Consider the following 27,871-nt stretch of genomic DNA (forward strand, 5'->3'; position numbering starts at 1 on the left):
TCGGAAGTTGAACCAGCTTCGAACCAGCACGAGCACCGGCCCTGAATTAGAACCAGGTTTGCGTTGGTGAAAAAGGGGTATTAGAGGTGAACACATGAGAGGAGGTCTACCCTTTGAAAGACACCAAACATAGAACCATAGATGGTGAAGATGAGTTTTCAGTAACCTTGAGTGCTAAAGGGCATAAGCGAGGCAGTGATGAGGTTTCAACAATCACTGCTATTTTAAAATCTGAATGTCCAAAAAGTCCTCTACATACAAGGACATAATGTGTTGTTGTCTATACCCTCCAGAATGACACATTAGATGGGCCGCATCAATACCATATGATCGGTAATCTGGTAACCCTAAGGAACTTTTCACTCCACTCCCTCATCCAGTTTGGAGTAATAGGACAGGGGCACATAGTGGGACTGGTTGCCTCTTACATAATGTCAGTTACATCAGACTCTTGCTGATACACGAAAATATTTTGTTTTTAACACTGAAACCACAAGTGGAGATAATTTATGGACACTTTGTGTTGGGTGGGACTCCAAAAGAAGATTGATCTTATGACTCTCTGACAAATTAAAAATATTTGAGGACACGTCCTAAATGATTGCCGACCATATTTGAAACCATTGTCCTCCAGTGTGCTCTGAAATATTAGTCCGCCGTACATGTGCACAGAGGCCATATGTAGAGTCATTTATGTTCCCTCTTGATTACATTAGGAAGGCACAATGTGACGACCATATGCATAGGTGATATAATAAGACTCTCTATATGATAAGGAAGTCTGTCATTATTACTAATCCCCCAATGATTGTCTCTCAGGACAGTCTAATTTGGTTTCATTGTTTCTCAGTATGAAAACAGATGGCCTTACACACCCATATACACACCCACACACGCTCTCTTGTGCATCCACACATTCAGCACTCAACAGATGTACTTCACATACAGTAATATTGAACTTTGTGACTCCTCTTGAGAGCTTGAATTGTCTCCGCACATTGTAAGAGCTTAGCACTTGTCATCATTGAAATATGCTGTCTACAACATCAGTTAAGACACAAAATATATAGCATCTATGAAGTAAATGGGTTTTGAGAAACAACACATTTCCCTTCTGTTATCTGGTCGAGCCTCTGTGAGCAGCTGGAGGTTTGGTAAGAGGGGAGTCTCCACCACAAAGCCCGGAGGAACAATCTCCCATGACAGCAAGTGTCCACCCTCCTGTAGAGTCCCTAACACCTCCGAGGAATGTTGAATAATGACACAAGCGCTTTGACCTCAATATGGGACGGGACAAACAAAAAGAAGTATTGCACCATCAGTGTTCATCACAAAAACTTAAAGTACATTCCTGTTTTACTCAATGTAAGCTTATAATCTGACTAAGTGGCTACATCAGAATTATCTGTCAGACAAACTAGCCATACAAGATAAAGTACACAATAATACTGCTGATGTTTCACACAGATTATTGTGGCCAGGATCGCGGACAGAGAATGTTTCTGGTATCTGATATTCCTCTGTTGCAACATCACTGGTTGCTTTGTTAAGCATTATGGTTTTAAGTTTATTACTCACATTGGTAGTTGGTGAATGTTCTAGATCATCGGCTCCAAAACTTTTTATGCAACACACCCCCTCCTAAATCCCGACCGGGTTGTTGTGCCCCAAACCCCCGACACACAAAAAGGGCCTATTTATAGGCGCATTAAAGGCATCAGCTTTAATTCTGCACAAATAATCAGGATATTCAAAATATTCACCGCTACGCTCTTACATTCGAAACTGAAACTGCACTGCAACAAACGTACGCTCAATTCCTCACTTTTTAAGCGCAAAGGAGCCGAGTGAGGGCGAGGAGAAACACACAGGCAGAAAGGCCCATCATGAGAGAAGATGGGGGAAATTCTGCAATATTTTCAGCTGCATTAAAGAAAAATTTAATCAAGTTTAAATTACAATTACCAAACATAACATAGCGGTTACAGAAATTGGAACATCAGTAGCCTAATTTGAATCAAACGGCAGAAGAGTTACACGCGATGCACCAAGTAAAGAAACATTAGACTGACACATGCAGAGGCACAGAAACAGATCACACGGACAAAAAGCAGATTCATTTGAGGATTTTCAAGTGAAATCCCCTTGGTGTAATTAATACACCATTACACCACCATTACATTTGTGCTCAAGCGCTACCTTTAACTGTATTGACTCTACTCTACATAGGCTAGCTTACGGGCCCATAATCTGTAACTCTGCAGCCTCATAACAGGAATGACAGAAGCAATATAACATTTACAGGTCTTTATTTTATTTTTTATTTTTAAGATTTTTTTTTTTCCTCGCTTCTGCCTTTATTTGATAGAATAGTTGAAGAGAGTCAGGAAATGTGGGGAGTAGAGAGTGGGGATGACATGCACCAAATCGGCAGACCGGGAGACCTGCGATCAGTGTATTGAGGACTGTAGCCTTTATGCATGGGGCACCTGCTCTACTAACTGAGCTAAACCAATCTGACAGTGAACTGGGCAGAGGCATACAGTATAAGGCACAGCTGTTTCAATGAAGACAATACAACACAGGATGCCATTAGCATCGCGGAGCTGCGTTTAGCTTGCGGATGTTTCTTCAAATTTGAAGCAGAGCTCTTTGCAGCTGACAAGCTCTTATCCTCAAGGCATAACTTACATTTCGACGTCATGTTGTTCTTGTCCCTTTCGCCCAAAAATTCAAAATAATGGGGAATATTTCCACAAAGTAAATGTTGTCCTCTCCGCCATCTCGCTAGTTGAATTAGCTAGCATGCGCACTGACACAACTGTATGTTTACTTTCTGCTGGAACGCAGCTACCTGGTAAGAAGTAGGAGAGAAACAGAAACAGTGCTTCGAGGATTTTTGTGGCGACAAAAGGAAAAGGGAAATACGGCATGTTTCTCAGAAACAGATTTCTTTTTATGAAAAAGTAACTAAAAAACGGATTACTTGAACGTGTAACGTTACACAGATTACTTTGTAACGCACTAGCCGCAACACTGCTCACTTGTGCCCAACTCAGAAATGCGTGTCATTTTGATTCTTAAAAAAAACATGCTGGTTGTATCTCCCCGCAAGGATTTGAGAGCTTCCTTTTTTGCTAATTTGAGAAGAAGTTACAGTTAAATACTTATTTATAGATTCTAGTAAAGGTGACATCAGTGCTAGTCCCATTTTTCTGAACCAAGAAATCTTTCCTCAGATGCCACAGAGCACCAGGTTTAACATAAACTTTGGTCATTCCTGCAGTCTGCTTGCTATTTCCGTGTATTGTATTAGGAAGCACCAAGTATGGACATCAAATTGTTGGAGGATATTTTCATCAGTGGGGGTTTGCCTGTAAAATCCAGGCTGATGGTTATTTGATTAGTTCTGCCTGAATAATGAAATACCTGGGCCGAGACAGTGGTACCACCAGTTACTCTGTTTCTTATCCTGAGCACTTTAAAGATACTGAGATATTTTAAATGAATGAATGTTGTAATAATACATTTCACTGCTTAGATTTACTGCACAAGGTATATAGAGAATCCCACTGACCAGAGGGAGGCCTTCCCAACATTTACGATATATCAGTGCACATCTTGCCTCCTGGAGACGCATGTTTTTGCCAAGAAACCATCTAGCAGAGAGTTTAAAGTTTTGTCAGGACATCATAAATAACTATAAGTGCTCTGTTTGGAATAGACGGATCACCCCACTAACATAACACTATTTCATTTCAAGCACACCTCAGCAGGTGACATACACCAGCTGCTGTTATGGCACCTAAAAGAGGCAGCTAAGCTCGTTGCGCTATAGAATTAGCTTTTAGCATCTTTGAGCTTATTGTATCGATTCTAAAGCTAACAACTCGTCTCTTCAGTCTCACATCTCTTGTAATGGTACCAGACAACTTTGAGACTCAGATGCACAGAAGAGAACGACACAAAGGGTGGCTCAAAAAGGCTTGGTCATTCCTGGCAAATAACGAAGTCATACACAAAAGTCAGACTGAAACACATTACCCAATCCAGAGAGGGAATTGGCAACAATCCAAAGCCAAAAAGCATAGATAAACAAAGCTATGAATAAGCTGGAAAGCGCTGTGCTCCCAGGGAAGAACAAAGACAATCTGGCAAATGAAGAGGGGAAACAAAGGACGAATTGAGCCGGGAGGCTAATGAGATAATCAGGGACAGGTGTAATGAGCACAGGTGCTGGTAATCAAGGGAGCGGGAGACACATGAGGGCAGGAGCATAAATGACAGGAGATGTTAGACTTCAAAATAAAAGCTGTATCCTATTCAACTCTGCACGAAATGTTAGACAAAGTTAGCAACTAGCTTGTGAGCACTGTCGAGCACATTAGCTTCAATACAACTGATAATACAGGGGTGAACTGCTTGTCGTTGGACATACACCTAAAGTCACCATCATGTTGTAACTACGGTTGTCACATGGGTTCTTGGATGTTTGGAGGCACTTCCATGGAATGAAAGTATAGTTAAAAGTGACATAACTTACTTATGCAATCAATTGCGTTTTTGAATCACATGGGTAAAGTTTGTTTGGTTTTAATTTATTTTTCGGAGCCTCTCCTTCCTCCTGAAACAAACAAGCCATTTTGCCATTAAAAGGTTAGACCTTCACCACGATTGGAGACAGTATTTGGAGTGACCGCATAGCCCCTCCCCCACTCCAGCGGCCGCCACTCCAAAGTTGAAAACATGGCCGCTGTAGGGTCGGTTATTCGGCCTTATATGTACGAGCCAGAATCACCAGGAGGTATCAGAATGGTAAGTTGAAATCTTGACAACGACTTGACGCCAAGCGAGTGCAAGGAGGCAGCCTGAGGTGAACGACGGTGAATGACGATTGGTCGATTTCAGCGGAAGCAAGGTTCTATGTAGAAACCTGCAGCTGTTCTGAACGGCCCATTTCAGAGGCGACCTTTTTAAAAATGTAAATCTGGAAAAAACACATAATTATGCAGTTTTCACTTTTTCACTGTGAACAATAAACACCCCAAATGTGAAAAATATGAGAATATCCGTTCAAAAGATATGACCCCTTTAATGTTTATAGTTGTGTGTGATCTTCATGCTGCAGAGGTATGCAAATGGATATGTCATACCTAATGTATTATAAAAGATATCATCTCTTCATGAGTACGTTCTGTTCCAGCTGTTACTCAATAATGTGTGCAAATAAACACAAACACATCACATTTTATTTGGTCTTGTGAGGGAGTTTCGGACTGATAGTGTTCTACTATCCGTGTTGGATTAAAGCCAAAGATGAACTCGCCGACAGTCCAAAGTCCATCCTTATCAGTTGGCACTTTGCATTTTATTCTTTTATAAACTTGTTTTCATACCAGAAAAGTTAATGTTACCCCAAAGTATCCAGGATGGCAGCTGGCCATGAAGTCCTCATAAAGTTTAGTGTTATCTGGGGCAAAAGAAGGGTTTATTGGAAGAAAGCCACAGTATGCAAGAGACTGTTATTCTACCAGGTGTGAAGTCATCATAAAATGTGGGATACTGGATGTTGCCAATGATTTACATTAAATATTCACTGGGTTTTAAACATGTCATCTTTAATAGTGCCAATAGTAGATCGTTCACAGCTTGAGCCAATATCCTGATGTGGTTACTCACAGGCGTCTCCTTGGTGAATCCCACTGCAGTGATTCGTCAAACAACGACACGGTCTCCGAAGCGGGAAGAAGTCTATAATGTTGGAGCTGTCGTCATGGCCTCACGGACCCCTGACTAGCCCTTTCAGCAATGTTTTTGTGTAGTTTTTGTAGAGGTGGGGGACACAGGCGAGGGCGGCTTTACAATGGCAATAAATAGGCAAAGAGCCAGGAGACATGCAACAATTGAGGGGAACTGATCCGCCTAATAATAGGCCCCCCGTGAGTTTGTGGGTCTGCCGGGCAGAATATAAACCTCTTGCAGATTGAGGAGGCAGGTTCGATGCGCACAATCTGAAAGAAACTTGTAACCAAACAAGAGGAGAGATAAATCTTGACAATTATGCACAGTTATAAAGACCTAAAGAAGCTGCTTCTTAGCTAGAAATCCCTTCAAAGGCTGAACGGTTAATGTGTAAAGAGACTTTGATCTGAGGGTGCAAGCTTGTTGCGCCTTACACAGTAATTTGTTGCACTAATGTAGGTTAATAAGTCATAGTAATTTTATTTTTATGAGCAAAAATCTGCACAGTTGACCTTTAGGACTCCCCATGCCAACATCCTGCCAAAATCGCTGATCAATGTTGTGTAAGGTCACACAAATTCACTACTGTTCTCCTGTAACAAGACACGCGCAGAATCGGAGGATATCCTATGATGGCTGTAGCAAAAATAAACAGTTTCACCTTATAACTCACTAATTACACTCCCACTGTGGAAGTCAGATAAGCCAAAAACCATTAAAGCGACATTAGACAGTGCTAATGCTTCCTATCCTGAGCAGCCACACCAAACACTACACCTTAAATATTATATAAACAAATAAATGACGCAGAGGAAGTTCCCGGGGGGTCATAACTTCACCTGTCAGTTCTAACAATATCTGCACGTATACGGCTTTTTTTGATTCACTGGTTGTTGAAAAAAATGTATAAATCATGAAGTAAAGCTCCTTAAAAATAGCCGTTAAATATGAAACGTCTGAGAATCTGCAGGAATTTGATCATGTTTATGTATCTGTACTCATGTCGGTTGCATAACAGGCAGTCCAGTCGGGGTCAGCTCACCAGCGCACTGACCCGAACCCGCTAAGCAGCAGCAGTCTCATGATTGTGATTTACCATCTAATGCTACTGTCTCCTGGGGTGTAAAAGAAGCCTTTGAAGGAAGCCGTTCACCGGTGATGATTTCAGAGTGTGCGCAGGGGTGTGAGGGGTGTGTGTTTGGGTGTTTTCTGGTGGGTCTGAAGCCTGTCAAATCATTGAATCAGTCATTCGGCCCTGTTGTCTCCGTCTGCTTTCACACGCTCGTAGCTGAATTCCTCTCCGTGTCATTGTGAGGCCTTAGTGAAGAACGACCTCTCTGTATCCCCGGCGATCAAAACATCTGTTAAGAGACAAATTTATCAACCTTAACAAGAGTTTAACCTTTTTTTTTTTTCAAAGGGAAACGATGCAAATGTTTCATTCTTGTTTTGCTGTGAAGAATTTTTCCTCTGCACAAAAAAAACCTTGTGACCAAACTGTAATTAGATAAGTTTGAGCAATTAGTAAAATGAGTTCCTAACTGTCACAGGCGGTTTCACGGGTCACTGGATTTCTGTGCTGTCCATGCTACGCGACCTTTGACCCGCCGGTCTGTTTTGATCAACTACGAGCCCCACAGTATTCCTGGCAAACACTTACAGCATGTGTGCGTGGTTTTTATACCATATTTCCCTTCTTTACAGCATTGCACCACTTTGGGAAAAATGTGTGGAAAACTAAGAGAGACTGACATCAGCAAGAGATAAAAGGGGCCTAAGCATGATGACTCTTTCCTGTTGAGCTAAACTTGCTGTGCTGTCATTGTGAAGAAGCCTGACAATTACAACCGTAGAAAAAGCCTGATGGCAGAAATTAAATTAGGTTTAATTTCCCAAGCTACAATTCATCCAGCATTACTCCTCTTTTGTTGAGTGTATTTTAGCACATTTTCTTCCACTCGTTTATGCTCTATTTTCCTTCAATGCAAGAATAAGGATATTATAATAATGCAGATAAGTAAGCAACCGGAAATTACCTGGTGCACTCTTGCATAAAGTATTTAGGAGCTCACATCCACCCAGCAGTGAATTTCAGCTGCTATCAGGTGGCCGCACATTCAGAGTTTGAAGTGCTGAAGAAAATAGCAAAACTCTGGGAACTGGAAGAATTTCTATACAAACCATTTTTCTTTTTGAATAAGAAATAGTTCTGCTTGAATAAACCCCGGCGACCTGAAGAAAAGTGCACGACAGATATATTCTAGGGTCTCACTTTTCACTCCGTTTTCCAGTTAGTCCAGTTATTTACAGCAGTGTGTCCAGTCTGCAGGCGCGCTTTGATTCGTATGACGTAATAGCAGCGAACTCTGTTTAAGATTTGCGTCACCTTTGACCCCAAATACCAAACAAACTCGTGTGATTCTCAGGCCCGCCATGACCTTCACATTTACTTTCTGCTGTCGTTACATTAGTCGCTCCATTAGCTTGATATTTTAAAAGTATATTTAAAGTCTGACATGAATCACTCGCACAGCACGTGACGGTGTTAGTACTTTCTGTGTTTTTAAACATTCCCCACATTCCTCCGCAAGAGGTCCGAGCACCTCACAATTTAGGCTGATGTGACGAGCTCCAGCAGAGGTTTGTTTGGTGAAGATATAAGCAGAGGCTCAGCTGACAGGGTGTGATAGGATGCAGAGATATTTAAAGCCCTTTTTACGCTGCGATTTCACCACTGCCTTTGCCGTTTTTACATTGCACCGACCATCGAGACGTGTGTGTTATTACACAGCGTTCAGGCACTGTGGAAGCAAAACGAGCTTCACGTACACGCTGCAGTTCCGTCCTGCTGGCTCTGCCGTGTACACTGACGCCGTAACGCCTCTGTTACTAGCCTTTTTTACACTGCGGTTCCACCTCAGCGCTGTAACGAAGCTACATCCTCATGCCACCTTGTCACTATATATTGGACCACGCGTAAAGGCGCCCTAGTTTGTGTTTTTAAAAAGCGTTCCGGCGTTGGGGAAGCAAAACGTGTGCGAGGTGTACACAAACAGCGTGTGCTTCAAATACACACACACAGCACTGTTCTGCCCTGCCGGCTCTCCAGTTTACACAGGTGCTTTTTCGCCTCTGTTACTACCTCTGATGCCGGCCCAGAGGCCGAGCGACTTCGCCCCACCACTCCACCTCCGTGCGTTTTACACTAAAGACGAGGCGCAACAGAGGCGTAATAATCCTGCCTTGAACTGTCAGTCTAAAAGGGGCTTAACAATTTGTCACCTGTGAAAGATTTGTTGAATCAATAACACCACAGCAAAAAAAAAAGTTCCTTGTAAGGAAGAAGTGAGAAACAATTCAGAAATGACCTGATAGTTAATGAATAGTTTATGTTCATGCGTAAGCCACAATAGAGGATTCTACAACAAACGAGGAGGAGTTCAAAGGGAGCACAACTTGAGATACTTTATTAATGAATCCTTTGGGGATGATCAATCAAGTCAATACATTTCAAAGTATTCTGGTGGTGTGACTGTAATATCGCTGTTAAGTGACACAGGCAACACTACAACATGCAACAAAGTGGTCGAGTGGAGAGAGAATAATGCAAGTTCTTCTCCCGAATAAAAGAAAAATTAAGCACAGATTCCAACACAAATATTTGGGTGTGATGAAAGCACACTTATCCTGAAAATGTGTCTGCAAAAAGCAAAAGCGAGGATTCTTCATTTATTTTATTTTGTTCTATTTGTCTTTGATTTTTGGTTTTCTGCAATATTCCAACACCACTCAGCACTCGCACTCACCACTCAGTCCAATACGTCAAAACTGCTCCACCAAATAACAAAGTACTCAGAGATCCTAGCTAACCACTTAAGAAGCTCCAACAATAAACCTTCCATAATGGCGCATATAAAAGCTGCCCAACAACATCTCCTGTCTCTCGTGTTTTAAGAGTGAGTACAAATTGTTGTCAGTCTGGAGATAAAAAGCTTCACGTTAAACGGTTAAAGTTAGATCAAAGTACGCATTGTACACAGCTTAATCCTAGATTTATGGAAGTTAATCCAAGATCAAAAGTACATGACGGGCTTTGAAGATAAATATAATTTGATTGGGGTCTTAATTTTTGCCTTTCTACATTGTTGCAAATTTACCTGCTGTGATGAAAGAAACAATATTCTCTTCCTCGTCATCGTTACCATCATCAATGGGAATGACAACCACTTTCCTCATGACTCGTTCTGATCAGCCGAGGAGGGGCACCGCCTGTTAACGACTCATTCTTTACAAATCACTGACCTATTAGTGGCTCTTTTTGTGTAATATTCAGGGGAAGTGATGGATCTTGCTGAGTAAGTACTAAGGAACAACTACACAGAGGGCCTCACAAAACGCTTTTGTTCTGCCATTTGTTCTGATTACTCAGCTGACTGCAGAAGTGCTGACTGTATTTTAACTAATAAAGTGGAGGAGATGTTGACGGCTTGGCAATAGAAACTCACATGGCGTTAATACTTAGTGATATTTATTCCTTCCTGAAGTGCAGCATGACGAGGTACTGATAAGGGACTAAGGGCTTAGCTTGCATGACAGGAAATGAGCATTAAAACATGAAATGCTAATGAGCTTTAAGAAAAAAAAATGTTTAAGAATCCTGGCAAACTATTATACCTGCTATAACCTTTTTCTCACCTATTTTTAAGAGACAAAAAAGGGAACATAGAGAAATTAAAAGAAAAAAAAGTTGCCAGTTGCCAGAAAAAAACTGGCAAAACTATTTTATATTTAAATAAAGAAAAAAAGATTTTATTTTTTTTACAATTGTTCTTTAGTCATTAACACAGGAGGGCAAACAATCAACGTCACCCCTGAAAATGGAGAAACAGATTAATTTTTTTTACCTGCCCCTCCGGGCTTCCGTACCTTCCACCACTGATTTACTGATAAACATAAAGATGCGGGTTTGCGTCGCTATATCTTTAATATCTACGTATCAAACAGTATTTTGAGCAGCACTAAATAAAACACAGCTCCGGAAAACATGAAGAGACCAATCCAAATGTTCCTCCGCATCTCTCTCTTCATGTCATGGCCAGCTCAATCCAGATCTGAACCCCATTGAAAACCTCCTGAACGTGGTCAAGAGGAAGATGGATGTTTACAAGCCGTCAAACAAAGACGAGCTGCTCCAAGAGTGGCCTGACGTCACCCAGTAGAAGCATTAACAAGATGCATGAACTGTAACTAAAAACCAGGTTATTACACCAAATATTGATCCCTTACTGAAACATTAGTATTCTGTTGTTGTTTCTTTGCATTAATGGAGGTCTGAAAAACATCTTTTTTGTGTCTTTTATGAGAATGAGAATATTTTTTTTGGAAGTAGAGAGAAATGTTGGATATAATAACACACAAACCTATAAATAGTAGAACCAGAGAAAAACATATTATTGCAGTGCTCTCTGATTTGTCCATCCTCTACATCCCGCCCCATACAGGATCATCCCTGCTGTAGTTTGACATCATCTGGTGCAGTGTACGCTTTTACTACTTCTTATTATCACTGCAAATATGAACTTTAACTCATCTTAATTTAATCAATTTCTTATTGTACTTATGTTATTCTATTAGACACTGTCTCTTTGCATTTTAGCCATATACATTTATTCACTTTTATTTAAGTCATTATTTGTGCATTATTATTTTTTTTACGATAATTTTGGAGCAATCTGGCACCTTCGGGATTTATAAAGTTCAATCTTATCTTAGTTTTGATATTAATATATGAAAATTAAAACAGCTATTTTCATCTATATAGCCCTTTACCTTTGTGCTCTTAGACAAATAAATCTAAGGTACAAATTTTAGCATATGAATATACTTACACTTGGAAAGAGGATGTGACTGACAGTCAGAAATTTCGTCGTATTTTAAAGGAATACAGATATTTGAAACACGTCAACTAAAAACATGAGGATAATGATTACATTCATAAAAGTGTCTAGACAGCAACTGACACACGTTCATGTAACTGACAACTTGGCCGGGCTGCGTGGATCAGACTTCCCAGCATTAGTCACGGTGGTCAAAGAGCGTGTCTCAGGGTAAAGCAAAATATCAGTTTTGCGTTGGCTCTGTCCCTCCTAGCGTCAGGAACGTGCCAAACATGAGCCCGCTGAACTACTGGGAGAACAAGCTGGAACAGTTAATAATTAAAAGGTCATAAATTTGTTTAAGGACAGAACACTTTCCCTCATCTGCCTTTGATGCTGCTAAAAAACACTGAGAGACATCCTGTGTCGCAATGACGGAATGAGTCACAACTGCTGTTTGAGCCGAGCCAACTTCACAATGTAGTCGCAGTAAAAACAGCTACTGTCGCTCTATTCGGAGGGATTTAAACACTTAAAATCCTCAGAAATATTAAAAAGAACTTGTTCGTCCCAGAAAGTGATCGCACGCAGAGACATACACACAGACCCACAGTGGTAGCAGAGTAAACTCCTGGTGATATGTCTCAGCGGCCCACTGCTGCTGCTGTTTGCTGTCACCCCCCCTGAATTTAAAGCCAGGTGCAACAGGCAGCTCCTTTCCCAAAGTTGATGTTTTACCAGCTTCTAAAATACATGTCATTATTATTTAGCAAACATGCTCTTAGTTAATGTTTCTCCAACTAGTCGTGTGTACCTTTTCTGAGACTAAATTCTCTCTACACATAATAGATGATCTGCCATATATGGTTGCTAATGTTTGTCTCCTCTTTTGCGTGTTTTTAAAGTTAGAAATACAAGCTTTTATCCCCTTTCTTTGCATCTCCTGGAGATGTTATTTGGGTGTTTTTTCTTGAGCTTGACAGGCTCTGTGGAAGTGATGAGTGAGACCTAAAATAAGTATTTGGGAGTTGTCTGACTTCTCTCTGACTCTCCCTCATTCATGCTGTGATTAAGTCCACAGGAGTGAAAGACACAATTGTGCAAAGTTAGTTTTTTTTTGCAGCTGAATCACAAAGATAAATTTGACATAAAGTTTGTTACTCATCTCGATTTAAAGCTCAATTCTTTTCAGGCAAACAGAAAGTAAAACTTCTTGTATGAGTGGAAACTTTACCTTTGAATACAACTTTTACTAACCCCTGTTGTCTTACTAACTGAAGTCCAAAGACCAGAGCTGGGCACACAGGGAGGTACTGGGAGAGGGGCCGGAGGACACAGAGAGGAGGGAGGGGGAGGGAGGGGGGGCAGAGGGAGGGGAGCAAGAGACCAGTCTTTTGGATTTCTCATTAATTCAGTGTGGCCCTCTCTTTCAGTTTTTTTAAAGCCCGCCCACTGACCATTATCAGCCTGGGCCTTATATATGCAGCCTCCTGTGTTGTTTGTGAGTACACACTTTCCACAGCTCTAACCCACAGCAGCACTACCACCAACATGAGAGAGTTCAAGAGCAAGGAATTCTGGAGGGCCGTCCTGGCCGAACTGGTCGGCATGACCCTTTTCATTTTCCTCAGCTTGTCCACAGCGATAGGGAACACGAACAACAGCAATCCGGACCAGGAGGTGAAGGTGGCCCTGGGCTTCGGCCTGGCCATCGCCACGCTGGCCCAGAGTTTAGGCCACATCAGCGGGGCCCACCTGAATCCTGCAGTGACCCTCGGGATGCTTGCCAGCTGCCAGATCAGCGTGTTCAAGGCCGTCATGTACATCATTGCCCAGATGCTGGGTTCAGCTCTTGCCAGTGGCATTATGTTTGGAGCACGTCCAAGTACCACAAGTTCACTGGGGCTCAACTCTGTAAGTATAACTTTTCATTCACTGTTGTTGACAGAACATGTGATAGTGTGAGCTTTAAATATCCCTCACTGCGCTGCAATATTATGCAACAGTTTGTATTTAAACTGCCTTTGTAGACTAAAGTTGACCTGCAAGTCAAAACTGAGGGCTTTAAAGGATGTAGTCGTTTTATTTGGCCCTGTTTGTTTTGTTCTTTGGACAGTCTGTCATTGCTTATTATTGAATAGTGATGACACGTTAAATTAAGCACGCCACACTGCAACAGCTGAAAGAATCTGCAAATAAAAATATGCAATGTCAACACGTTGACATTTCTCCTCAGCTGCTGTGGCACATTTTGCAACCTAAAATGCCACACTTCTCTTTGATTATCAGTCATGCGTAACATCAGCAGTCTTTTAACAGAATATTTGAGTGTCAAGATGGTATCTGCTCACTGTGGGGGAAACTACAGCGAAAAATACACAGAATGACAAATCATCAGGTTTTGCACAAATGAAAAATGAAAAAGCAATGTGTCACTTTTGAGCCTCTGCCAAACTTCTGTCAGCCTTCCAGGGCGACGCCAGCGGCTGCAGCGGCTGAATGGGAAGTGGTTGTTATAGGAAACTGTCCGTCTAACTGACACACACTTACAAACTGTTGTTGTTTTGGATTCTCGCAGCTCAACGGCGTCACTCCCAGCCAAGGCGTAGGCATCGAGCTTCTGGCAACCTTCCAGTTGGTGCTGTGTGTCATTGCAGTCACTGATAAAAGGCGGCGTGATGTCACCGGCTCAGCACCCTTAGCCATTGGCCTCTCGGTCTGCCTTGGGCACTTGGCAGCGGTAAGATTCACCTCACAAAGATACCCACAGCAGTGTAGTGTTTATCTAGCATTATTGCATGGTACATTTGAGCAATGTAAACCAGCAGCAGACATGTTAGCGCTCTTAGAGTGATAGAATTGTGTGCATTTTCATTATGTCAGCTTGTACCCCCTCACCCCTGCCAGACTCTGTTAATCCACCAGACCATGTAGCTGAAGATATCCTCTTATGTCGTCTTTTTGTTGCTGATTACAGATCAGCTACACAGGCTGCGGCATCAACCCTGCTCGCTCCTTTGGTCCGGCTTTGATCCTGAACAATTTCACAAACCACTGGGTAAGTCAAGCTCACTTTTTCCTCCATGCATAGTACACGTGAAGCTTGAATAATTCAATAAGCATAACTCACATACGAGTCATGAGTTAATCAGCTGTAGCGTTCCCATTGTTTTAGAATAAGACCTCTGAATTATTGACCTTTAGAAATGTGGCCAGACATTGATCAGAGTTTTCCATTGCAGGTGTACTGGGTGGGGCCGATGTGCGGCGGTGTAGCAGCAGCCCTCATATACGACTTCCTGCTCTCTCCCAAATTCGACGACTTCCCCGAGCGTGTGAAAGTCCTCGTCAGCGGCCCAGTGGGCGACTACGAAATCAACGGAGGCAACGACACTACAACTGTGGAGATGACCTCCAAATAGTCCCAACGCTGTCCCAACCACTTAGTTCTACTGAACGTGTTTATACTCCTGTAAAAAGAAAGAAGGTCTTGAATTTAGTGTAGTGTTTTTGTGCCATTTTGAAATACCAATGAGGATTGTGGTAACGGGTCAGTTAGCGTCTCTTTCTAACTCACTCCCTTGTTTGACCCCGCACACAAAATGTTCATGCAAACTGCCACTGAAGCCTACGAGCCGAGGTCGAGAGAATCGTGACTGAGCAGCGCGTTGAATTGTTTTCCCATATCAGTATTCCATGATGAGCCATGTTTTTGTATACTCTATGTGCCTGTATCACGTATGTTTCTGATGATAATGTATTTTATGTTCACTTATGAAATGTCTCCCACTTTTTTAAGTAAATAAAACACTTGTTGTAAAAGATGTTGCTACATGTGAATTCTTGGCATGTTAAAGATGAGATTTTTCCTTTCCTAGACAATCATTACTAATAAAATAGTCAACCTTTCAACTTCTGACTATGACCACAGAAAAAAGATAACACTTACATATAGGATCGATATTAGCTTGTTAAAAATACCATGTATCCTGTTACATTTAAAATATTCAGGTTCATACAGGGCTGGATTAACCTTTTAGGGGGCCTGAGGGCAAAATTTTGCTGCTGGGCCCCTCCCGGCCCCCCCATCTCCAGTCCTTTGTGTATTCACCCTGTGGCTCTAAGTTGTCTTTAAGACACTGTGCAAACATCAAACTATACATGACCCAAGGTCGACTGTGTTTAATTTCACTGGACATAACTTTAATTTTGAAAATGCACAATGTAAGCTAACCGTACACTAAAGAATTAAAATATCAAAAGTGGATTTAGACACAAATCTTTACATAATGAGGCAGCATCCACATTTGTTAATATTGTACTTAAGTGGTGCAAATGTCCTCACACATTTGACGGTAATCAAATCACCTGCAATCCTTTGACATAAACAGTGAATCTGGGGTTTCCGGAGCCTCAGTAAGTCTGCGACTGAGGTTTGACCAGTCAGTGACACAATCATCTGATAAGAAACAAGTGTACATAAGTCTGCATTCCTGAAATGTCTGAGCAAAGTCAGCTCAGTTATGAATTCATTGGCAAACACGTTTCTGCTTTTCCAGACAATAACCAGGAAAACTCAACAAAACAACAAGTAAAGCGTCATACTTATGAATGCAATGACAAGTTATATAATGATGAAATTAAGCATTGCATTATATCACATTAAAGTTGCTTAACTGACCTTTTGTTCTAAAACTACTGCCTATAACGGCAAGAGGGAACAACCTGATAATTATTATTTAGCATTTTCTTGAACAGCTCAGAATTGCCGACTGTATTGTAGATAATGACGAGCTGCTCAATGAACAAACTAAAACAAACTAATACCTTCATTTATTAATTCATTACTTAATCATTACTTTCTGTAATTGTCAAGAAAAATATACTGGTTGTTTCTAAGTCATCCCTAATCAATTGTTGATTGTTGTAATTCACAGAGTATTTCTGTCTGTTCTTTAGTAACTCATTACGTGCTCTAGATCTTGAATCAGAGTCGATAAGTAACGACTTATTTTGGAGTCAATTGTTCCTAATTTGTTCCTTTGTAACCACTCACATTTTTATTTCCTGTATTGTAAATGGAATGAACTGCACTCAACAACAACAACACCACTCAAAGCTCTTTTACACACATTCACACACCGATGGCAGAGGCTGCTACATAAAGTGTTAGGGTTCAGTGTCTTGCCCAATGACTGTATATATAGATGGACAACGCGTCTCCATCTGCTCCCATTGTACGAAATTGATGCCAAAATAGCCCCTGTGATAGGCGCTGCCATCCTGCGATGGTGACGTCAAACGGAGCCAGAGTCTGCGCAGTAGAGATCGGCGAGTGAAGCGGCCGTAGCCACTTCTGCTTACCCAAACACACACTTAACTTACCGAAAAAACAGCAAGGATCCCGCAACAGCAGAACAGCTTCTCTGTGTTGGTCTGAGGTTAACGTTCACAGGTATGGAAACTTCAATGACTGTAGTGATTGTTTTAGTTACGTTTCCACTCACGGATCGTCCTCCGCTCTGCTCACCCGGAACTGATTGGCTGCAGGAGCCGAACAGAGCTGTCAATCATCATTCTGACAGCATCAAATAACTAATTAAAAATAAACTTGTCAGAAAAATGAACACTTGGACGTAAATCACCATGATAATAACTAGCTATAATGACAGAGACCATGTTTGAGAAAAAATTATCAGGTGTGTATTTTGATTTTATATTTTGTCTTGTGTCCCATCTGTTAACATGGAGGAGGCGGGCTTCATGACCTATACTGCAGCCAGTCAGCAGGGGGCGCCCGAAATGTTTTGGCTTCACTTTTAGGGAGCTGTCATGTCGTCCATCTTTTTATACAGTCTATGTTCTTGCCCAAGGACACTTCGACATGTAGACTGAGGGAGCTGGGGATTGAACCACCAACCTTCCGATTGAAAGATGACCACCTGTACCACTGAGCCACAGCCGCCCAATGTCGTCCAATTCACAGGTACTTTACCTAAGGACTGATTAATGTAGAATTACACAGTGTGCTTTCTCAGCTTCAACTAATACACAGTCCTGGATTCAGAGTTCTTCAGTCGTCTTTTCTGAGAGCTGAATATGCTATTTCAACCTGTGACAGTTGAAGTTATGACTAAAGACCAAATACACTGTAGAAATCCTGGGCACTCAGCTTGCCTTCTAATCTTCTTGTGTTTTCTTTTTACTGCCCGGCTGTCTTTGCTGATTGATGGATCGCTGCTCTCGCTCATGTTTTCATCAGAGGAAGCACCAAATGGCAGCCCGCCAGCCTGATGAGAGTTTCTCTAGCCACGCCAAGAAAGCACACACAGGAGATATTTCTGACTCACCCTCTCTGATTGCAGGGGAGTTGGATTTATTGTAAAGGTCAGTTTTTACTTAGATTGCTCGAGCTGGAGACATAAGGCCTAATCATAGTTTTTTGAAGGTCAAGCCAGAGGAGACCTTGTTGGGCACTTGGGCTAATGTGCTCCACTGGAGGCTAACAAATGGAAGTGTCCAATTTGGCCACAAATACATCATGATGGAGGAAATGTTTTGGATAAAGGCAGCACTTTGCAACAACTTTTGGATTCCCACACTACAACAGTTCGAGTGCAGTGGCTTACTATTACAGTATGCTAGATCACATGCCTGCAGGTTCCAGCAGTACTTCTTTTTTACCGCCTTGTTTGCTCACATGGCTGGGCTTTGATTTGAATTATGAAGAGAACCATCATGAGACAAACTGCCCTATTGGTGTGTCCCACATTCAGCCCAATTTCAGCCTTGCATAATAAACATGCAGGCCTGTTATTCTTTTAAATGGAGCCAGTCTGGTGAGGTAGAAAGAGTGCAAATGCTGTGTTATCTACCCAATAAGCAGTATCTTGCTTACTGGCAACATGACGCCATCCTGCAGAAGGCTGCTGTGGATAATCAAATATATGCGGGCACATATTCCTGGAGGCCTTATTTCTACTGTTTACTTAAGATTATACATGCCTTCCAAAAGCTTAACCGTGTGTTAGAATAACCTACTTTGCAGTGTTGTGTCAGTTTATAAGCCTTCAAACTCAATACAAAAGAAAAACAAAAAGAACTCATCATCATCATTTCCACATTATTTTTAAACCCAGTGTTTTCTGCTGCTCTTGCTGTTTTTGCACCACATCATGCCTTTCATTTATTTTAAGCAACTGTGCAGTTCAAGCCTTTGAAGTTGTAAGAGCCATTTGACTCTGCTTAACAGACCAGCATACATATTGATTATATACTTGACTTGCTTCTATTACTGCATGCTTGAATTGTCTGTGTTCATCCTATAATCTCTGAGGCCCAGAACACAATAACAAACCCTCTCAGGGAAGCTTCAGAACACCTGCATCTTGATGCTATTTTTTGCCTCTGGAAGACTAGAATTGGAGTCTGAAATACATTTACATGAGAAAGCCCGGGGCGTGGACATCATGGCTGAGTGGATGAGATGTTCCAAAGTGGTGCACAGTCATTTGGTCGTCTCTACAACTGTCCTCAACCACAAAAGTTTTGGTCAGTTGAAAACTGTCCTTCTGTCGGACAGACAAGTTGAAAATAAGTTATCTGTAATTGATAAATTCATTATGAATTAGCACCAGTTTCAGCAACTTCTCTCTTATATTCTGACTTTAAACAGTTTTATTTTAAGATTGCTGTTTTTCTAATTCAGGTGAAGACCATTAAAAAGATTTTTTATATCCTGTCCAAACTTGGACAAACATATACTGTCTTAATTTAATACACTAATATTGTTTTCTTATTAGGTGGAATCAATTGTCCAAATGTAACGACATAAATCTTTTTTGTTTTTGTAACTTGCCTAGGGGCTACAGATAATAAAGTAGCATTCTTGCTAACTCCGCCGTGTTTGCATCCTGTATTTTTACACTGATGCTCATTATTGGATCTGTCTGAATCAAATGTACAAATAATTATCAAATAATTTGCCAATTTAAGCAAATTAAGTGTTGCGCCGGCAGTACCCACAACCTCAGTTTCAGAGCGCTTGTTTGGCGGCACTTCTACTTCCCTTGGTTGTGACCTTTAAGTCTGTTTTAATTTCTCTGTATGCTTAATATTAACTTTTATTCAACATTCAACACAAATTCAACATCGACATTTTACAAACAAAACATAAAAACAATGGAAAGGAATTGTGTCCTGACATTAGCAGCAGCTCTAAATCCTGGAAATTGTACCCTCGAAATAACAAAAGGATTAGTTTCTCTTCCGCCATCGTTGTTGACGAAGTTGATATTGGAAGTCCCGCCCCTTCTTGATTTTGATTGGTCGGTGAGGAAGCAGTCACACTGATGAGTGCAGCGGTGTTCCAAAAGTTGAACTATTTTCAAGTACTATTACTTAGGATGCTTAGCGCTAAAAATGCTGAACTATACCCATTTCCAACCTAAATTTAGTTCGTTGATGTGAGTTTTTTAGACCCGGGTCTTATCGAAGCCGATTGTCTCCATTCTCATTGCCAGTGGAGTATACTTGATCTCTTTTCTGCTGCGTCACCGTCTGACGTACTAAACACGCCTGAAACAGGCTTAGTAAACAGTAAAAATGTTACAGTGGTTAGGTCTTTATTGTATCTATTACTCATTCAGTCTGTTTATCAAACTCGGCGCCGACAAATTTGGAACAATGTTCGAGCGCTGCTTGGTCAGAGACGGGGGGAATTTGTAGCTGAGATGGCAAGGAGTCGCAGAAGTTACCAACAGAGCATAGTATCGTGCCGGAAAGGGGGCGGAGATTAGTGGCGATAATTACCCAAGTGTACTGCAGAGTAATTGACCCGGGTCTGAATGCCGACTGTAGCCTTTCCTATCAAGCAAAAATTCTGGGTCTTAGGTGAATTTCATTCAACTCATTTTACATTTTATTTGTATTATTTATGTTTCAGTTCAGTTTTAGATTTTTCTTTTCCATTACTCCCCTTGCACAAAGACAATAAATAATGTCTTGTTTTTAAAGGTGATTGATGCGCCGATCCTGCTGTGTAGTAATGCGGTGTCTGATGTGATAATTATCCTATAGCTCAGTTTCAGTCAGGCAGCACATGTGGAAAAGATATGTGAGTGTATAAAATGTACAGAGCTGATGTTTTGCGTCGAGGCTCTGACCTCTCCACTCCCTGATAGGAAACTCAGAGCACAGCAGGGAGACGTGCAGCTCGATAACAACTTCCCCCCTGTAGACCCTGAGCCTACACGTGTGTGCAGAGGTGGTGCAAAGGTTCATGAAATCCTCAACACTATGAGACAAACATGCACGTAGCAAAAGTGATTATCCAGCGTGTTAAATATTGGGGGACAGTTTTCTGCTCTGCCGTGGAGGATTTGCAGGCCGAGAGAGCTGCTCCAGATCTCCAGGATTATCCCTCCTCTGTCATCACATTGACTTTATTATCAGAATTTTATTACTATACTCCCCTTTGATTCATAAATAAATCCTGCATCCTCCCAATTATGTTATCATCTCTCATCGCAGGTATCTTATCTGTAAATACTCAATCTGCCGTATATTTGTAGTGTGGTTTTAAGTGTTTCAAACGGCCTCAAACAACTCTCGGAAGGAAGACTGAAACAACACTGATTTGAGAATAGAAAAGAATATAATAATGCAAATAAAGAAATATAAGGCGAAACTGTGGAAGTAAATCTACATTTCTATGATACAGAAAATAATCTTCTTTTCAGATGGAGCATTGTCATCAGAGTCAAAGGTGATGTATTGACAGTCTTCTCCTTTTTTACCCACTGACAAGCAGCAGCGTGACCTTTTGACCTTTCAGTCAATTCACACAGAAAAAAGCAGAAAGGGAGCCTGGTTTCCTTGTCGTAAATTCAAAAGGTCCCATTTCCTTCACAGCGGCATGCGACTGATGCTAACTTCAATGCAGCTGGCCCTGCATGACACACGCTAAGAATAGAATAAGAGGATGGAAAGATAGGGACACAAAGACTCGGTCAAAGTGATGTGTGGTGGGTGTCCTTCGTATATCTGATAGACGTCCTTCGTGCATTTGATATGTCGGGCCTTGAAATAAGCTGAATTATAGAATGTTAATGTTAATATTTGAAACTCCTGGATCATTTGGAAGCCTGCTTTAAATTATGTTAAAGAAATAATAAAAATGTAAATTTACATGTGTCTTGAGCATGGATTAAATTATACATGCAAGCTGCTGATGGCTGCAGATTTTATAGTTTAATGCATAAAAACTTTTCCTTTTTTATTTCAGCATTTGGATCCTTTAACTCATAATCTGACAAGGTTTTCTATTTCACTTCCTCTTGCACAAAGTAACAGTTTGTTGCTGTATTTAATGAGTTGTGAATAAGCAGCACCGCCTTCTGTCAAACTGGAAAAGCAGTGAACATAACAGGAGACATGGAGGTCAGTCGTATCTCTCAGCTGCTGCTAATCAGGCCTGATTTTATAAAGCCACACAGACTCCCTGGTGTTTTTCAGCTGGGCTGCTGGCTGAACCAGGTGCCTGCCTGAGCCACATTCTCGGTGTAAATGCTGCCCTAAAATCTGCCTCTGTAACCTAAGTCTGACATTGTCCGAGTAGTCATGTCAGAAATTCAAACGTGGGCGTTTTGGAGGGCAGTTCTGGCCGAGCTCCTGGGAATGACCATCTTTGTCTTCATCGGCCTTTCAGCCGCGATCGGGGACAAAAATAACTCCTACCCAGACCAGGAGATTAAAGTAGCATTAGCATTCGGCCTTGCTATTGCTACATTAGCTCAGTGCATAGGTCACATTAGCGGCGCCCACCTGAATCCTGCTATCACCCTGGGCCTGCTGGCCAGCTGCCAGATGAGCGTCTTCAGAGCCCTTTTCTACATAATCGCTCAGATGTTGGGAGCGGTGGCCGGCAGTGCCATTGTGTTTGGTGTCAGGCCGAAAACGATTGAGTCCCTTGGAGTTAATCAGGTAAGGTGGAATTCATGTGCTCTCAATTTCATGAGTTATGTTCTCCTTAATGCACTACATGTAAAGTCCCGGCTGAGTGGCGTTTGGGGAATTGTCTAATTTAGTTTCCTTGTGAAGGCGAGACACTGAAAAGTTTTGTGCTCTAGTCACAGAGACATTTACTAACTGCTGCTGCAAAGATGTTTAAATGTCACATTTGAATCAGTGTTTGCAGGATAAAAACGACGCCAGTCATGGCATGATCTGGCAGTTTTTTTAGCAGCATGCTAATTTCTATTGTACACTTTTTTTGTAGTGATGAAGCATGATCTGGCTGTTTTTAGCAGCATGTTTAGTTCCGTTTCAGACTTTTTTGAGTTTCAATATAACACAAGAGCTGCAGAAGTGGAGGCAAAGACTCTGTAAATCTGTAAATCATAATAAACTGTTAATCTGCTAACTGTTTTCCCCTCTGTTGCAGCTGAATGGAATCAGCCCAGCTCAGGGTTTCGGTGTCGAGTTCCTGCTCACGCTCCAGCTGGTCCTGTGCGTGCTCGCAGTGACCGACAGAAGACGTGACGTTAACGGATTTGCACCTCTGGCGATTGGATTGTCTGTAGGGCTGGGGCACCTCGCTGGTGTGAGTATGTGTCCAAAACATTTCCGCCCTCGTTGATTTGGAAGATGGTTTCTCCATCTTTCTCCGGCCTGATACAATGGATTGGCATGGGATGAACTGGCTGTAAATCAGGCCCCTGCATGTAATCTGCTGATGCGCTGCCAGACATCTAAGCGGTGCTTTCCTCTGATATGGTTTGCAGATCAGCTACACAGGATGCGGGATCAACCCAGCTCGATCGTTCGGGCCTGCAGTCATACAGGAGTCTTTTGAGGATCATTGGGTAAAGCTTATTTAGCTGTGAATCACATATTTTGCAAATGCAGGACTAAGAAATTCTCTTTTTTGAAGCTGTCCTGTTATTGTGTCTTTCAGGTGTACTGGGCAGGACCGATGAGTGCTGGTTTAGTGGCAGCTCTTCTGTATGATTATCTGCTGGCTCCCAGAGATGAGCCCTTCAGCGAGCGAACAAGAGTCCTTCTCTGTTGTGACCCAAATCTTGAAAATGAAATCCGTGAGCCATTTCTAGAGGAGGTTAAAGACTGGTCAAAGGATCCAGTCTGAGTGCAAATGTCCTCTTTATACTGCTTTTTGTACTGAGTAAAACACTTTTTCAACATAAGGAGTCTCTTCCTCTCTCGTGCTCAAATGTGTGACTTAAAATTTTGTGCAGATCATCTTTTTCCTGTGTCATCTCTTCTCTCCTCCCCTCTGCTCACATTGTCTCTTCACTATAAATACCAAAGCTGCATACATGCTGGTTTAACACGCGGGACACATTTTGAAGCCAAGACATGAGAGAAATAAAAAGCTGGGCCTTCTGGAGGGCTGTGGCTGCGGAGTTAGTCGGCATGTTTCTGTTTATTTTCATCGGTTTATCCGCCATCGTTGGAAGACCTGAGCGCGATGTTGCTCAGGAGCTGAAGGTCTCGCTGGCCTTTGCATTGGCCATCGCTACATTGGCTCAGAGTTTGGGGCACGTCAGCGGAGCACACCTGAACCCTGCGGTCACTCTGGGCCTGCTGGTCAGCTGCCAGATCAGTGCCCTCCGATGTGTTTGCTACACCCTGGCTCAGATGCTCGGGGCGGTTGCAGCTAGTGCTGTTGTGAGATCATATAAGAGCAGCGGCTCTCTTGGGCTTAACGCGGTAGGAAATCTCTCTTCTATGACTTTTGACCTCAAAAACCTTAAATATTATATTTTAAATTCTTTTATTGTGGTTTGTCTATTCCAGCTTTCATTTAATGTGTCTGTAGGACAAGGCTTTGCCATCGAGTTCCTTGCCACCCTTCAGCTCGTCCTGTGTGTGATAGCAGTGACTGATGCACGACGCGGTGATGTTAAAGGCTCTGCACCGCTGGCTATCGGGCTGTCAGTGGGACTTGGACACTTTGCAGCTGTAAGTGAATCATAATCCTTTAATTCTGCTAAATCTGTGCTGGCATTTTACAGATTAATAGTGACTAAAATGATGTCAGGAGACCCTCATTGGAGATGAGTACAGAATGATAGAGGCTGGACTAAATTTAATACTTATAGTTCTGCAGTAAAAGTAAAAGATTTCTGCTCTCCATCTGTTCTGAGACGGACGGGTGTTGCTTCTTGAGACAATTTGGATTTTTATTAAGAGAAATGTTGCTGTCAGTGTTGAGAAAGGTCTGCTACAGACCATTGCTCCTCTTACCCAATACAGTGGCATGAATATTCATGATTCGTGACCTTCCCCCATGACTTGCTACATGATTTCAAAGTTTTTGTGGCTGATGTGGCAGCAGATATTACACTGTGTTGAGGTAGCAGCAACTTTACATTTTTGTTTGCAAAAGTAATGCAATTGTACTTACGGGTCACTGCCGTAACACCTTATATAAAGTGGCCATAAACATGGTTTTCAAATTCATTAAGATACATGCTAAACACAGGGAAACTGCATTACAAATGACAAATTATTACAATTTTTTAGGCCCTCTCCATGAACAAAATAGTTGGAGATGTAGACCTGTAAACAATTCCTTCTGGTCAGTGAACACATCTAGAAATCCCCATTGGATAACAACTTGTGCCATGATCTGGTGCTGTGCAATGATCTGTTAATTTAACAATGCTATGTTTTACTTAACTATAATCAATTTAATTCTGACATTCATATTTAAATCACCATAGAGCCCATTTCTCAGCATTTTTATTTCTTTATTGTACACATACTTGACATATTTCTATTTATCTATTTATATTTCCTATATTTCTTCATGCTTCTATCTGTGTCAGAGCAACTGTAAGTATTCTGATCTGATACATGTTCGATGCATACATATTTACTGCATCGTGAGATGATCTTGTGATTGCAGGACTGAACACAATGAATCTTTGTGTGCGTGCGGTAATTTTGTAAAAGTATTAAAGTAAATGGCTAAAACGTGTTGCATTTACAGATCAGTTTCACTGGATGCGGCATCAATCCTGCTCGCTCTTTCGGACCTGCCCTGATACTTAATAAGATGGAGAACCACTGGGTAATATCAGCCAACAGTTTCCCCTTAAATTCCTTTTTAACAGTTTTATTTTGTCAGACAGAAATGTAACCATTGTCTTTTTGTGCAGGTGTACTGGCTGGGGCCCATGTGCGGCGGCATAGCCGCAGCTCTCGTCTATGACTTCCTTCTGTATCCACGAACAAACAGTCTCAGTACGCGCCTGCACGTCCTGGTTTATGGTACAGAAGCTGAAAACGATGTCACTGAATTAACTACAGAAGGCAACAGCAGCCCGGGGCCCAGTCAGTGGCCGAAACAATGAACGACATGCGGCAGTTTAGCTTATCTGTCTGTCAGCACAACATATATTTACATGTATGCTTCGAACAAGGCTATTTTTTTTTTGCACAGTTTTGTATGTGTGGATGTTTAACCAGTGAATTTATTGAATAAAGTTTTTCATCTCGTTTCAGTGCTTTCATCTTAAACAGTTTGTATTTTTCGCAGTTCAAAGTAAGGTCGTCACATCCTTATTTACATTGTGCATTAACCAGAATGTATATTTAGACCTGACTGACCTTGACTTTCTTTATAATGCATCACATTACTGTATACAATATTATTCTAGTCAAGGTGTTTGGCGACTGTCCCAAAAAGCCCTCTGCAGTAAAACAACACAAGGATGTGGATCAGGTAATTGCACATAAAAGCGCTTTATAAGAAAACGCACAATTAGACAAGATGTGGCCCTCGTGGAGATTTCCTGTTTGGCTTTGTCACAAGAATGTCCTCTCTCCATCTACGCACACGGCCCCTCTCACATCCCGTTTTATGGCTTATGGCTATTTGATGATCACCGCCCCACACTCCCTGGGCTAATCATTGAATAACCATCAAGTGACTTTAAACTCTCGCAACCTAACATTTCTCAACGGACACCCCGTGGTCGGAGGGCAGAGCAGCCAAGGTCGCTTTAGTAGATGCGAGTTATTGTTGGCTGACGAACCAATCAGGGGCAGGATAAGCGCTGTGGTTGGATGCACATCCCCTTGTGCCGCACTCTCATTATTCTGCTCTGTGTGAGATGATCATTAACGAAATGTCTGTGTCCCAATTTATAATTTTATGATGCCCTGTGAGGGAGTAAAGGTGTACGTTTTGTTGCACGTCCACGTTGTGCTTATTGCCACACTGATCTGCAGGATGGAAAATCACTCTGACACATGACACAAACTTTGATGCAACAGGTAGAAAAGAGGCTACAAAGCTTTGCAAATCCTGCACCAATCAATATGTTTCATTGAAATCATTGAAATTGTTGCAACAATCAGAATAAAAACATTATTTTTTATTCACTATATACATCATTTTTATTGCTTTCCTCCCTTTAAGGAGTGATATTGCTCTGCTCTGCTGTTTGTCCCCACATCTCTGTCAGTTTGGAGCCTCATAAACCCACTTTGTTTTTAAATTCATCAATGGAACATAGCGCAGCTGATGCCTTTATCTCCCTTATATGACATGACACTTCTTCACATGCTGTTTTTATGGTGGAATTTCAGAGGCCGGTCATGTGACGGCGGCCAGTCTAAAATCTCTTTCCTTTGTGTGCTTAACCTCCGAGGTCAGAGCATTGTGTTTAGCCTCTTGTTTTGAAGTTTGTCCTCAACAACGCGGACAATGCTCTTTTTGTTGCCCCTCACTCATTTTGTCTCAAACTGTCCTTCATCAAATTATTTGGCTCTCGTGTTCAGCTTGATTATTCCACGACTTGGCATGAGGGAGTGTTCAGTGGTCCGCTCATTATATTTATCTAGACAAAATAAACAATTCATAATGAAGGCTTAAGATGATTTAAGCTGAAGTTAACAGTATTATACTCAACATATGGCTTATATCTAACCCATCCTGTACGTGCTCAGAGGTCTCTGTGAGAGGAAACTAGTGTCCTTTATTTCACTTTATAAATTAAAGTTATACATAAGGATAAGTCTTTTTTTCTTTCTATTTTGTTCAGATTATTTCCACGATTTCTGCATAGCTTCCTCTTTTGCAGTTCATACCAAAGCACGTTTTTCATCTAACTTTACAATTTGCAAAAATCGAAACAAACAAAATGACTAAAAAAAGACCAAAAATAAAAATATATACAACAGAAACAGGTTTGTTTCTACATTCAACTTTGTACATTAGACAC

At 41.5% G+C, this 27,871-nt stretch overlaps 3 protein-coding genes across 3 annotated transcripts; all 3 read left to right on the forward strand.

The window, feature by feature from the left end:
* Positions 1-13,145: 13,145 nt before the first annotated feature.
* LOC138611090 (aquaporin-1-like) lies at positions 13,146-15,414 on the forward strand. The gene is made up of 4 exons (XM_069684003.1): positions 13,146-13,532; positions 14,197-14,358; positions 14,596-14,676; positions 14,861-15,414. The coding sequence occupies exons 1-4, from the start codon at positions 13,170-13,172 to the stop codon at positions 15,038-15,040; spliced, it is 786 nt and encodes a 261-aa protein (XP_069540104.1). The 5' UTR covers positions 13,146-13,169; the 3' UTR covers positions 15,041-15,414.
* Positions 15,415-22,238: 6,824 nt separating this feature from the next.
* On the forward strand, positions 22,239-23,763 carry LOC138611265 (aquaporin-1-like). The gene is made up of 4 exons (XM_069684247.1): positions 22,239-22,601; positions 23,062-23,220; positions 23,402-23,482; positions 23,575-23,763. Exons 1-4 carry the CDS (start codon positions 22,239-22,241, stop codon positions 23,761-23,763), a joined length of 792 nt encoding a protein of 263 aa, XP_069540348.1.
* Positions 23,764-23,983: 220 nt separating this feature from the next.
* LOC138611276 (aquaporin FA-CHIP-like) lies at positions 23,984-26,106 on the forward strand. Its single transcript, XM_069684264.1, has 4 exons — positions 23,984-24,347; positions 24,435-24,599; positions 25,633-25,713; positions 25,802-26,106. The coding sequence occupies exons 1-4, from the start codon at positions 23,994-23,996 to the stop codon at positions 25,994-25,996; spliced, it is 795 nt and encodes a 264-aa protein (XP_069540365.1). The 5' UTR covers positions 23,984-23,993; the 3' UTR covers positions 25,997-26,106.
* Positions 26,107-27,871: the final 1,765 nt, after the last annotated feature.

The sequence above is a fragment of the Semicossyphus pulcher genome, unplaced genomic scaffold (genome assembly GCF_022749685.1).
Source record: "Semicossyphus pulcher isolate SPU_LCO1_2020_fin unplaced genomic scaffold, fSemPul1.0.p SCAF_7, whole genome shotgun sequence".
NCBI lineage: Eukaryota > Metazoa > Chordata > Actinopteri > Labriformes > Labridae > Semicossyphus > Semicossyphus pulcher.